Source organism: Ischnura elegans, chromosome 1, assembly GCF_921293095.1.
Source record: "Ischnura elegans chromosome 1, ioIscEleg1.1, whole genome shotgun sequence".
In the NCBI taxonomy this organism is placed as follows: Eukaryota; Metazoa; Arthropoda; class Insecta; order Odonata; family Coenagrionidae; genus Ischnura; species Ischnura elegans.
The window spans coordinates 85133510-85147666 of NC_060246.1; the positions used below are offsets into that span (position 1 = coordinate 85133510).

Below are 14157 nucleotides of genomic sequence, written 5' to 3' on the forward strand. Positions count from 1 at the left end.
ATTAGGAATAGAAGGAATAATAACTCTTCTATTTCCACATAGTAATTTATGGAGATCGACCATGGTTTCGTTACAGCGTAACATTGTCAAGGTGAAGAATTACGGGTGAATTGACAAGTATATATTGCAGAATGTTGGGTAGGGTACCCAATCTCGCATTAGCAGTAAAATACGCTTATTTGCTGACGACGCTGTCATCTATCGCGAAATTAGTGATCACTCTATGAAATTCTATCATCTGACCTAAACAACGTTCATTATGGAGCCAAGAGTGGGAACTCGAACTTAATCTGAGCAAATGCATGGCGTTACATTTCTTGCGGAATTCGTCCAATTCTAACCATGTTTATACAGTGGATGGTATTAACATAAAGGCAACAGACGAAGTGAAATACCAGTAAGTTACGATAACCTCGAACCTCACGTGGGGAACAAATGTAAAGAATATTTGCGGCATAGCCCTGAAGAAATTAGGATTCGTGAAGCGTATTGTGGGAAGATTTTCGAATGAGAAAGTGAAAGAAAGGTGCTATTTCGCTCTCGTCCGACCGCACCTTGAATATGCAGCGAGCGTATGGGATCCGGTGCAGAAAGACTTAATCCGCGAACTGAATAAAATACTAAGGAAGGCTGCGCGTTTCGTCAAAAACTGCTACGGGCGTACAGACAGCGTTACCCAGATGTTAAGCGAATTAGGCTGGGAGCCATTGGAGACTCGGAGGCTGTGCGCTAGGCTTAGATTGCTTGAACAATTGAGCATGGATATCTTTAAGAGCGACACAGAGAACATAATATTAGAGCCACACTATATTTCCAGGTCCGATAGAAGCGATAAATTAAGAGAGATGTTTTGCCGAACGGATATATATGGGAATTCGTTTTTCCCCCGAACCATAAAGGACTTTAATAAACGCTAGTACCAACCTCGTTAGAGTACTTCATTTTTTTAAGCTGTAAACGGCTGGTGTCCTAACACCCCCTGCCACACGCCTTTTAGGCGGCTTGCGGGGTATTATGTAGATGTAGATGTAGATGAACCTTCACCTTGACAATGTTATGATGGAGCGAAACCATGGTCGGTCTCAATAAATTACCATGTGGAAATAGCAAAGTTATTATTCCTTCTATTCCAATGAACAGAACTTGTAGTATGGACTAAGGGACCCACTAGTTAAGTTACTGGACAGTGTTGACATAAAGCGAACAATTTCCGGGAAACAGATGAGCTTTGGCTAGATTAGTTTCGCCTCTCCACTCATTATACTAAACCCTTCTATCAAAAGGAGGGATATCATAAAAGATTGACTAGATGACACATTTCGCTACACTAAATACAAAAATACTCCGTACAAAACTCACTGCTTCACTTCCGATAGCATTATTACCTATTACAGTATTTTTCAAGGTATAATAAACCACAACTGCAACATTTTTTTTACTACGGACGTGAAATTCCGTGGATGAGGAACTCGAACGGTTAGGTGGTGGGATGAAAGATGAAAATCACCAGAGGAAACTGCTTCTAATTATGTTTTCCCTTATAATCTATTGCTCTTGCGCCTAGCATTATGGCGCTGAGAAATGAATAATCCAACTCTGACCTCTAATTTGTGTATAAGAGAGTTTGGCATAGTATAGGGAAACCTTGTGCGGAAGAGGAGCAAAAGCGAAGGATCCATGAACGAGACTAAGAGAAAAGCCGACATGAAGAAAGAAAGTATTTCATCGGTACAGGTTTTTGCAGCGTCGAATTATTTCATATTTATTTCATCACCACAGTTTTATCAACGTTTCAGCAAAAGCCTTCAGGTCTAACAGATTGGCTCATCATTCAACCAATAAAACGTCAATATCTCAGTGAACAACGACGTAAGATGTACTTAGAATCCAAGAATTTGCCCATAAGAAATTGGATGAAGAAGGTCAACCACATGAGCCAACCTTAATGAGAAGATCAATAGCTCTTAATTAAATTTTTTGTCAAAACAATAGTTAGAAATAAAGAAAATAAATAGAAAAATGTCATAAAATTGATGATAAATAGAATAAAGTTTTAACTTGAAGTAAACCTTCTGGATGGATAACAAAGTGGGAAACTTGAATGAGGTACATTGCAGCCGTTTTGGACTTTAAGATAAAAGACACGAAGTTTCGTAAAGGACACAATAATCTCAAAGCTCCACAAGGTGGCTTTGGCTGGAAAGCAATTATTGGTTGCTCATGCCGATGCATAATGCTAAGCATATTAGCTGTGTTTGCCTGAATCACCGCGTGGCGCAACCGCTCCAAACCTTTGCTAATGCGATTGGCGACGGCTCACGCAAGGCATATAAACGCTCAGCATTTCGGGATGATTAGGATTCTCCATCAAAATTTCACACTATTCACGAAAAGGACGAAAAAGAGGAATAATCCTAGCAATGACTAATCGTGGCTTAAGGAATAGTCGAACGGAAATTCTCGGCATTAAAATACTTATTTAGGAAAGAACAATTTCATTAATTCGAACAACCTAAATATTCATATTTACAGACGATATCGCCTTCAAGGACTGCGTAGAAAATTAATGGAGCCGAATTGATCGTATGTTGTGCATGCTTATCTTCAGTACCCTTTAAATAACTCATTTAGGCCTTTGAAAATTCGATTATTATCAAAATATTCTAATCAAACAGTATATGTTAGATAGAGAAATTTTTCGTCATTGACAAATATAATTTCAGCAGGTTAGGTAACAAGCACTTCTTGGAACACTGTCCGAGATTATAGAAATACAATCATAATGTAAATTAACACTTCAAATGCTTGTATTTGTAATTAAAGGACAAAAAACTTTTGACATTAAATTTCAAACAATTTACTAGGAATTACAGATTATCGAGCTTGTTATACGTCACGACGTAATTAAGTTCATTATATTTCATCATTGCTATTAGTTAAGCAGGAAGATTTTGATAGCCTTAGTTACGACTTCTACTGATAGGGGTTTGGGATAAGTCCCGCTTCTACTCTAATGATGAATTACCGTTTCACACTCACCATACTAGTTTTTGTGAACTATAAACAGTGGCTCACTCATAATCACAAGCGTCGACAATGATTCCAGTGTAACATAATAGGTAACAAGTTTTTGCCTTGAAAATTCTTAACGCTCCATTGAGGCCATTGTTACAGTGAATGGCTATAATAATAGTGACTCATTCTGGCGCTCATTTAAAGGATGAAAATGGACGTCGTTCAAACTCGCTGATCACCAAGACCTCGCTCTCTCTCTCCTCGCGAAAAAGTTCACCACTCCAAAGTTCGAGAAATCGTCCCTACTGTGGGGGACCGCGAAATCATCCGAGTAATAGCTGCGGATCAATTTTTTTTCCTTCTCGCCGACTACGCGGTGCTACGAGCGCGAAATGATCCAGCGATTACGGGAGTAAATGCGACCGGGTGGCCTCCGCTGGGATTTTTCCGAAGCCGCGCGGTTTTACCCTTTCTAAAACTAGCTCCGCCATCCGACATGCTTTGCTTTTTTCTGCGTTCGGATTTGGACCAACCGATTAGCACCGGGATTTTAAACATTAAAGAGCGCGTCCCAGGCATTTCCTGGGGGCAAATCGATGGGAAAATAGCCGGGGATAGCACCTATCTGGACCATTTTAAACGCTGTCAGCCGCACCGCCAATGGGATCGATGCCGCTGCGTGAGTAAAACTGGCCCTCAATTGTGTGAGAGCCCACGTCCAGCCCAAAGTACTTAAGCCGATGGGCGCGCGCGATATGCGCAATCCATCAGGGGACCAAACGAGCGAGACAAGATCAGAAGGTCATTCAACAACTTTTTATCTCTTTAGGCATTTGCTTTAGACATTTATCAAGAGCCCAACAGTGGAGAGCCTGTGAGCACTTATTGCAAAAAAAAAACGTTTCAAAAGCAAAACTTCAACTACATCAGATATTAAAGCTGAGGTGAGCAGACGTAAAATGAGAAAAATCACAAGCAAATATTCTGGCCACTTGATTCATCATCTGATCAAGTTAGGCGATTTTATATTTTCGTAAACGAAGGTCAACAGTGACTTGATTTCTATTAGTTTTAAGGTCACGTAAAAATGCAGTCCTTAGAGACGTCTTAAAGGAATGGGGAATATGAAACGCCCATTAGGACAGGCAATTAACAAGTCATAAAATCGTAAAGGATATCGAAATTTCCTACTTTTTCAAAAAAAAATATTTTTAACCAATAGCGTAAATACGAAACTGAAATCTTAGTGTTGTGCGTGATATTTGCAATTAAACAGTGCATCAAAACTAGACATCCCAAAAAGTGTTAAAAAAGGAAATTTCCATTTTATTTGACAGTAGATAGTGAAGATGTTTCGCTACATCAACTAAGATATTTCGACTGCTTGATTATTAAATTAACATGAAGTTTTCATATTTTTCGTGCATAAGTGTCACAAATTGAAGCTTCAAGAAATGATCAAAAATTTTAACTCGTGGGAGCGGATGAAATGAAGTGTTCGCGCTGGTCTGCAATTTCAGGAAGTGTTTCACGAACGTTTCGAAGGTAGCCGATGGACCAGTCCAACAGTGAGTTACACTCACTGTTATTTATTGTCTTTTTTATCCAGAGGATTTTTTTTGAAAATGCGGTGGAAACTAATGTGGCTATATGTGAAATAAATCAACCACCCATTATTGCTTTTATTTAAAGAGTACGGGTGCAAGTTTTTATCATTTGTTTGAAGAATTAAATAATTAAGAACACATTGCCCTTTTTATTTCTCCCACATATGCAAAACTTTATGACTGACCTACCTACAGTAACAGCTTTGCCAAAAATTGATCATCCCTAATTACAAACAGAGTGAAGCTTTTAGATGCATGAAAAATAAAAAATAAATTATTGCGATTAAAAAAATCAGGGTATAATGCTGACATAACAAAAATAATCACTTAAACGCAGACATAAAAACACAAAATAATATAATCAAATTAGAGAGTATAATTAAAATAAAATCTATGTAATAAAAGAAAATAGTTCCTATATATCATTGGAATATTTCACACATTAAGCTGGGGGATATCACATATTTCCACAGGTTATTGACTAGAAAATTAAAATTTGAGTATCTTAGGGGTTAATATTATTGAGATGGCATGATAAAATAAAAGTTTAATGGGCAAGGTAGATTCATGATTTCTCTCAATTCTTCATGAGAAAGTTACATTTCAAATATTTTAATAAATAAAACATGAAATCGTTATGACGAGGATCTAATCGGTCGCATAATAGTAATTAGCTCAAAGATATACGGGGGTGGAAGAAAAAATGGCTTTTGTAATGTTAAGAATCAATGAAAAAGTAATGAGTATGGTAAATTGCAATGCATTATAAGGGATTTTGTTTCTTCCATACGCAACCAATCATTCTTTTCCGTCAATTGACTAGATTTATAACATGTAGCTCAGTAGTTCATCTTTTCTCTCGTGGCTTTGATAAGCACGGAGAGTCAGTTTGGCCTCTGATATCACGAAGACAAAATCAGAAAAAGCGGAAAATATTTTTGCCACTCAAACATGACTATAAACCTCGTTTTCATAACAATGAGCTAAATGAAGCTGAAAAATGACAAAGCTTGTTTGGGCATCTGATTGATGGATGGCAAAGCGGGAGGAAAGGCAGAAAAAAAACATGGTCGACCCGCTAAGTTACACCAAGGGTTTCCCGTATCATCTTTGATCGACACCTCCGGGACCATTAAAACGTCAAGAGACTCGGAGCAAACGAAAGTAAACAATTTTATCAGGTGCCATGCATATATTTATCAAATAAAATATTGCGTATACTTAATGACTGAAAATAAAATAATGTCTGTTCAATTTCTGGAACGTCCGCTTAATTTTCACCGAGGAAATTATACACGATATTCAGGGCATATCTGATATGATATACGTAACTTATTGATGATATATATATATATATACATATATATATGATGATGAAATTGGATGCTATGAAAAGGATAAATTAATAATTAAATTCGCAAGGACATGTATTACAGCCGTGGGTGAAGTAGCGGTATTTGAGATGTATCTAGGAAAACGGAAAAGACATGGTAGGCGGTAGGCGATGAGTAAGGATGAGATATTTTTCGAGGCATTTCGCCGGACTTAGATGGTTTGAAGGCTTACTTTTTAGGCTAGAAACTCCGAGCAAGAACAAAATCGCACAAATACGCTTTGACGAAAAAAGGGGCCTTACTTTTAGGAATAAGTTGGCATCCAATACACACCAGATAGGTAGGTATTTGGAGGAGACGTCCAACAGGTTAGTCATCAGATCCATTCGGAAGGGTGAGTAAATCTCTCAATGGGTCCTTCATTGCACGAGGCAACAACGATGACGCGAAGGATGTGAACATCTCCTGAGCCCTTTCAGTGAGCCATTACTCGGACGCCGTAGACGGTCACCAATTGAAGTTCTATACAATATATTTAAATCTGCGACATCATCCGAAATTGATTGTGAATCCAAATTCGGAAATGTAGAATAGAAGGAATAGTTCTCGGGTTTCTCACGGGGCATAGTTTTTGGTGCATCACTACCCCTGACGACGATAGCAGACGTCGTTGTAACACTGGGAGCATTCACCTAAATCAATTATTATTATAGTATTCTACCGATTAAGGTAGGTTTCCATGGAGTACCAAAGAAGTGATTTGGGAGCCTCCCTTTCCTTCCAGGGCTGCCTTCTTCAATTCACTGTAATGCCTACTCCCTTTCAATCTATCTAAAAATCCTATTCTTTTCCTTCCCCTCTCTCGTTTCCCTAACATTCTACCCTCTAAAACCATTTTCAACATCCTCTCCCCGCTAAGTATTCGCTCCATCCATACATTCTGTCTACTCCGTACCTCATCTAAAAGCTGCCTCTCCTCGCCAACCATATCCAGCACTTCGTCGTTCCTTTTCCTTTCCGTCCATTTCACCTTCTCCATTCTTCTCCATACCTACATCTCGAATGCCTCCCATCTCCTCTCATCTTCTTTCCAGGGGCGCAGCTAGGAATTAAGCCTGGGGGTTTTTAGGTGCAACTAATACCGGGGTGTATGGGGGTATGGTATACCCACCAGGATAAGCGATAGGTACGAGATTAATAAATTGCGGAATTTTAGAGATAAATGGTTCAAAACGGTGAGTTTTACGGCTTTCTGATGGATATTTTATTAATCCATACACTATTGTATTAGTAATATCAATCTAATTAAGTAAAATGGATTAAACTTAAAAATTTCTCTGAGCTCTGGGGGGGGGGGGTTATCCCCCAAAACCTCCCCCCTCGCTGCACCACTGCTTCTTTCCTCAGTGTCCACGTTTCCGCACCGTAAAGAGCTACAATCCAGATCAAACTCTTCACTAACCTTTTCTTTAAACTCTTACATAACGATCCTCTCAGATGCTCCTTCCTGTTCATGAACGCCTCCTGTTCATAAACGTTTTGCTATGGACAGTAACACCTAAAACAATACACGGTGGAAAACCCTAGAACTATTCCTGCAGATCATACACCGGGAAAAATTGAAAATTCTGCAACCCATCAATTCACGCTGAATGGCTCACCTGAGGTGGTTCCTGGGGACGTTCTGCACGTCCTTGAAGACCATGTGCAGTCGCACCGTCTCCGAGTGAGTGTCCGTGCGGATGATCCAGGCCTGCTTGTCGCGGTCGTAGCACTGGCTGGAGCAGGGCCCGGGGCCGCCCCCCGGGGGCGAGTTGGCGTTGGAGAGGGGGCCGTGGTGCTGGGCCGAGGGCGAGGAGGGCGAGGCGGCGCCGCCCAAGACGCCGCCGGGCGCGCACGACGAGAGCGGCGACGCGGCAGCGGCGATCGAGTACGAAGACGCGGAGGGCGAGACGGGCCGAAGGGTGTTGCCGATGGACGTGGCTGCGGAGAAGAGACACAAGTGAAGCAGTTTTTTATTCATCATCATGGCACTCCGATCCGACGACACTGGTCATTCAAGTTCTCAATGAATGATCAGGATGTCATAAGAAACACAGAAATGTAAGACTTGGGCGTTATTTTTTATCGCAATATTACTTTTACGAATCATACATGATGTATAATCATATCTGCATGTAAATTACTTGGTATATTAAGTCGTATATCTATGCACTTCAAGAAAATGAGCGTGCAAAAATTTTGTACTGCTCTATAATTAGGAGCAAATAAGAATACTTTTCCGTGATTTGGCATCCATTAACAGAAAAAATACCTTGATATGATTGAGAGAGAGAGGAAAAAGGTTTTTGAGGTATATGTATTACGTCCAATAATACTTACCCTTTCGCTGATAATTATGCTATTTATGAAAGGTTAATACAAATATTTGAGTTTCAAAAACTATGTGTAAGGAAGTTACAAAAGGATTCATTATTTTGGCATGACATTACAAATAAATGTCAAAGTAGTAGTCTAAGTAGTAGAATATGTATGACTGTCCCAAGTAGGAAGGTAAGGTACAAGAGGAGTTTTTATATTATGAATTTTAAAAGTGGCTATTGTAAAAATGCCTCTTTAAATGTAATTTGTAATACCTTAATTCACTATGCGATGACTTAAATTTGTTTGAGCATCGAATGAAATTTTGCTCGAAGGTGATGGAAATTCTGTACAAAATGAAGTGATTAAGGCGACGAGTCGCCTTAGTAACCACTTCGAAGGCTATGATAAAAGCGTCGAGATATCTTTTTAATTGAATGTATAACTGAATTGAATGATAAAAAATGAAAAAGGAATATAAAATCAATGACTGATGAACATGTGGAAAAACCGCTACTTGTTAGTTTTTAATTCCATGTCCGAGGATTTGTAGCTCCTTCATTTTCTAATAATGATCGTTTAAATGCTGCCTTGTTCATGTACAAGGCTGTAATCAAATAACATTATGTATATCATTTTTTTCATGTAGGAGATAAGTTCTATCTTGTTTTTCGGTATATTAAAATCTATAAGGATCGATAGATATTCATTGTCAACTATTTATTTATTGTATCATTACAACAGAGAAACCGAACAGATAACTTGAAACTTAAATCTTATTGGATATCGTGGAAAACATATGTTGAGACTCTACAGTATGGCATTACTTGAATGTAGATCTTAACAAGTCAACACAGTTCGTGAAATATTAGATATACGTAGCAATTACTCGTTCTCGCTCTATCAGCAACCATATTTTGGGAAGAAAAATTGGGCTGAGATTAATCCATTCAAAGATCAGAAAAAGAATATGTTTTGAATACTAAATTTTACGGGTTTAAATGAGGCCTATTGTCCAAAAATGTTGCTACGCAGTTATAAAAAAAGTTAAACCTATAGAAAACGAATGTTTTATAAAAAATACAGAAACACGTTTAAGAAACATGAATTGGAGTTACACCCGCAAACATTGCTGAACATACAAAAAGAAGTCCATATTAAAATATTAGTACTGAAACAAACTTTTTTAGTTTGATTTTAAATTGGCCGTTAACAATTAATTGCGTGTAATGTTATCAACCACCAAAATATGTTAATAAAAATATTTAATATAGATCGTTATTTCCATTATATTTACATAGAAAATAGAAATCGTGTAAAACGAATACAAAGGCGGACACAAAGGATTTTGAGCAATAATTAATGCAACCTGAACAGCATTTTATTATGGCATCCGTTTTAAAATTCATCAAGTAACTAGGTAACAATAATAAGATAAAAAATCATAATTTGCGCCTGAAGATGATAATTCATCGAAACTCGGGTCGCGCTCTTTAAAAAATAATTGGTTATTGGCGCCGACTCCATGGGGCCTGAGGGGGCCCGAGCCCCCTCAAAGTTTCGTTAGGGGGGGCGGAGCCCCCTTAATAATTCAAGATAATAATTAAGTTATATTATGCTTGGTGAAATCACAAAAATATATTGGTATTTTTTATTTCCCATGTTTGACGATAGTTACCTTTTAAAATACATTCAACAATGTGTTAAAACAAATAATTATAAGGTAGTAAGCAGGTCAACTGAAAACAAGTGGTGTGAATGTGGCGTGAACAAGTGGTATTATGATAGTATTACGATGCTGCGACACACTTTGAATATAACCTCTTACCGGGGCAAGACCCCCGATATGGGCCCCCCCAATATTTTTTATAAGTCGGCGCCCCTGAAGTGGTATAAGTAATTATTAAATATACAAGAAAACTTAGCATCATATTACTCTAGAAAAAGGATATCTGCCTTTAATGCTATAAGAGAAACTGGATGGTATCGATGCAATTTTAAATCGATATACATCCAAAGCTATATTTAGGTAAAATGGAAGGGGAGGTCCTCCGTGGAAGACGCGGAACTGAACAACTACCTGTGGAAAGGGAATTATGTAAGTGATCAGTATTTAGCTATTCTTTATTTTTATTTATTTATTGTGGCTAACGTTATGTATAAAGTTACGCAAGTACTCGCCTCGGGTCATATTGACCAAGAATTTCAACATTTGAAGTAATAATGGTCACATGATTGGAAATAAATTTGAGTTTTAATAATAAGAAACAAACATTTAAAGTATTTGAAAATGTTTTTCCATAGGATTTATTGGTTTAATACATAGTTTCACAGATAATTTGCACATATTGTCTTTAAAAAAAATTGTATTTTAAATTTCAAATAAAACTTACATAACAAGCGCTCGCAGCGAGTCGTGGAGGTTTATTTTTCAAGACACAAACATGCGAGTTGAGTCAAAACGCTAAATTATGGTGTATTTTGCGTATATCCGGACACAAAAATGGCATAGAATGAAAGAGAAAGTACGCTATAAAATTATATGGGACAAATTGCTGGAATATTTAACTGAATGAAAGTTTTATTTATTACAAAAAAACCTTTCGAGTCATGTATATCCGACGCGACTACTTAAGGGTACTACTTGTCAATGCTAAAACTTTTTGTGAAGTAATATACGGCCGCATCAGCTGATGAAACCAACCTCCACATTTATAGTTAAAATTGATGAGTTCCTTGCTGATTTATCACAAAAACGATACGACGGTACTGATCCTCCAATGAAGTAAATTTTATTAAGATTTGACGTTAACACCACTCCAATATTTTTTTTTTGCTTCTTGAAACGATAAAATATTTTATGATTCTACACCATAAGCTATGCAAAATTCCTTTTCACATCCAACTTAGCTGCATCATTTTTTAGCGAGGGTAAAACCCTAATGCTTGCTGGAGTTGCTATACTTACTAATAATTGCTGGAGTGTACGCTATACCATGTGAATGCGGAAAAACCTACATTGGAGAGACGGGCCGCACTAATGAGACCAGATTGAAAGAGCATCGCAGACCCCTAAGATTAGGACAATTGGAAAAATCGGCAGTGGCTGAGCACAGAATCCTCGAGAATCATATGATTCACTGGGAAGAAGCGAAGCTGCTCTGTCGATCTCATGGATACTGGGACCGCGTAGTAAAAGAATCCATTCAGATTCGAAAAAACAGCAATAACATCAACAAAGACTGCGGCTATAATTTAAGCCATACATGGGACCACCTCCTGAAAATACGAGGGGACTGGCAGCCAATCAGGAGACGCTGAACCGCCCTTACCCACAGAATTCTGTATATATAACCCCGAGACTTTGAGGAATTGGTATTGGATTCCTGAATCCCTGAAGACGATGGGCGAGTTGTCCATCGAAACGTTGGAAGGAGAAATGGAGGACCTGACCCGGTGCGAAACCCGAGAAAACTTCCCTGCAATTGTTCGCCGGGGAAAAAACCAAAAATTATATTACCCTAATGGGATGTGATGAGCACTAACTCAATTTTACCTTTGATACATGAATCCAGTATTCTATTTTTTAGCATGAAAGGATTACAATTTTGTCTTTTAACTTGGAAAGAGCTAAATAATTTACACTGTTGCCACGCGCGCACAAAAGCCCAAAGTTAAATTTGGAACGCAGCGCCTTCTGAAAAAAAGAGTACCAGACCATCGGCAAAGCACTTCAAAACGTGACCTTAAACTGCTCGCGACGTAAATACCTACTTGCCCCAAACAATGGGACGCGGAAAACCGATATAAAATGAAAATGCTTACTTTACAATGGCCCCGTATGCATTCCAACAATAGTTTCATGAATATAATCCAGATGTATTTCGCCAACTGTTTAAGAAATATGTCGGATAAATCTAAGGAAACGAAATTTATTCTCGTATTTTACCTAAAATCTGTTTGAATGCGGAATCGATACAAGGATCAATGGAGCTTAATAAGTGAAAAATATATAATGTTAATTAATAACAAGTAGAAATGATATTTATTTTAATATTATGCACTTTTATTGAGCACTCATGTCAAAAATTTCAACGCGGGAAGTCATTTTTACGAACTTTTACAATTATGATATGAATGTCACCGAACTTATGCACAAAACAATCTCACGCCAAGCTTTACAACGACCGAAATGCATTAATATTTCAACCCTTGCGAATGGATTCCATGCATGCATGGTTATTTATGTAACTTATCATTATTTCATTCCATTAGATTGCTTTAATCCGCTCCTATTCGCTCCGAGAATTATGTTTCTCCTTTAAAATGGATGACTTCAAAACATTCCATCTCGAGAGCAAGGCACGAGGCGCACGGGAAGGGAACTATTGAGGCGTTCTCATACATGATTAATGAAGTGTACCCCCTGTGTTGCCATGCCACCGCTTTTTGCGTCAAACTAGACGCTTCGACGCGAATACAACGCCGAGATTTTTTTTGCCCAAGCAAATGGAAACTGACAAAATTGAGATGATGACAATCTTGATCCAAAAATAGCAAGGAGATCAGATAGTGATTCATCCCCGTATATTCAGAAGATGAATTCATTTTCTCACTCTTTTCCAAGGGCTTATGGAAAAGTGCAATATGTATATTGAGGGATGCTTTTACTTAACATTAACCACGGTGATAAATAGTTACCCATCACGTGTTATTGCTAATTTAAGTGAAGGTAAATTATTTATCGTGGATTAAACCAAACACGTTTTATTTTGAAGTAAAATACCCGGAAAACATTTTAAATTCAAACGCCATTAAGTTTTGATTTCCCAAAAAGTATTTGATTTGATATATTTAAAGTCTTACTGGTAACTTTGACGTCTAGTTCTCGAGTTTTCAATCTTAAATATTAAATTCCATGGTCTTCAAACTGCACCATTAAAACTTCTGCGCAGCTCTGAAATGCTAACTTTTTACAAATACGTGCTCTTAGTCCTGGAAAAATTCCATTTGTTGTAGCAGACTGTATAAATACACCAAGACTCCTTTGGATAATATGTACGTAATGAACTTGTAAAAAACAGCATCAAAAATTCATTCGTCCAAAGTTAAGTAAGGCTCTGCAAGCTGTAGGATTAAAACAGTGAATTTTGGTCGGAGACCCTGAGTAAGAAAAACATATTAAAAATTCGTAAGCTCGAAGTAGGAATAGCTCAAATACTACCCATCATGATTAATGAAGGTTTTAGCTGACTAAGTGTCTATATGTAATTGCTAAGAGTAATTTCGCTGGAGAGAAGATTCATGTCGAAGGATTTAGTAACTAAGTCATATTTACGAGCAGTCACAGTACATTTCTTTCGCAAAAGAAATCACATACTTGGGACTTGTGGCACTTTTTCCTTTTTAGCCCACGGTACAGTGAATAGTCACGTTTCGTTCTGCTTTGAAGCTCTTGGAGAAAAATGGAATAAAAGTAATGTAATGCAACAAAAAGAAAGTAAGTAGAATATTCTTCAGCCATACATGAATTCACTTCCTTTAGCAGTAAAAGGAGAGTCTAGGACCATTTGGCGCAGGAAAACTATCGGCTTTCCCTCCGGTTCAGCCAAGGAAAACGCACGAATTTTTAAACCCCTCTGCGTAATCCATTACTTTGCGGGATTAACTGCTTGCGGGAAGTCCGTCAAATTCAGCCGCCTCTGCTTCGAGTGGAACGGCTCACGTTTCAGCGTTTTTAATCAATCAAAACGTGAGAGGCACTTCCAAAGAAAGCACTCTCTTCTGAGGTTGAGCGCTATTCTGAGGGAGTACCAGAGGGTACCTTTATACTCTGTGGT

General features: G+C 38.0%; 1 protein-coding gene across 1 annotated transcript in view; it reads right to left on the minus strand.

Moving 5' to 3' along the window:
- Positions 1-14157, minus strand: part of LOC124165208 — a 500277-nt gene that overhangs the window by 41827 nt on the left and 444293 nt on the right. Inside the window, exon 10 of the mRNA XM_046542490.1 lies at positions 7618-7939. Within this exon, the coding sequence (XP_046398446.1) occupies positions 7618-7939 (322 nt within the window). The remainder of the gene's footprint in view (positions 1-7617; positions 7940-14157) is intronic.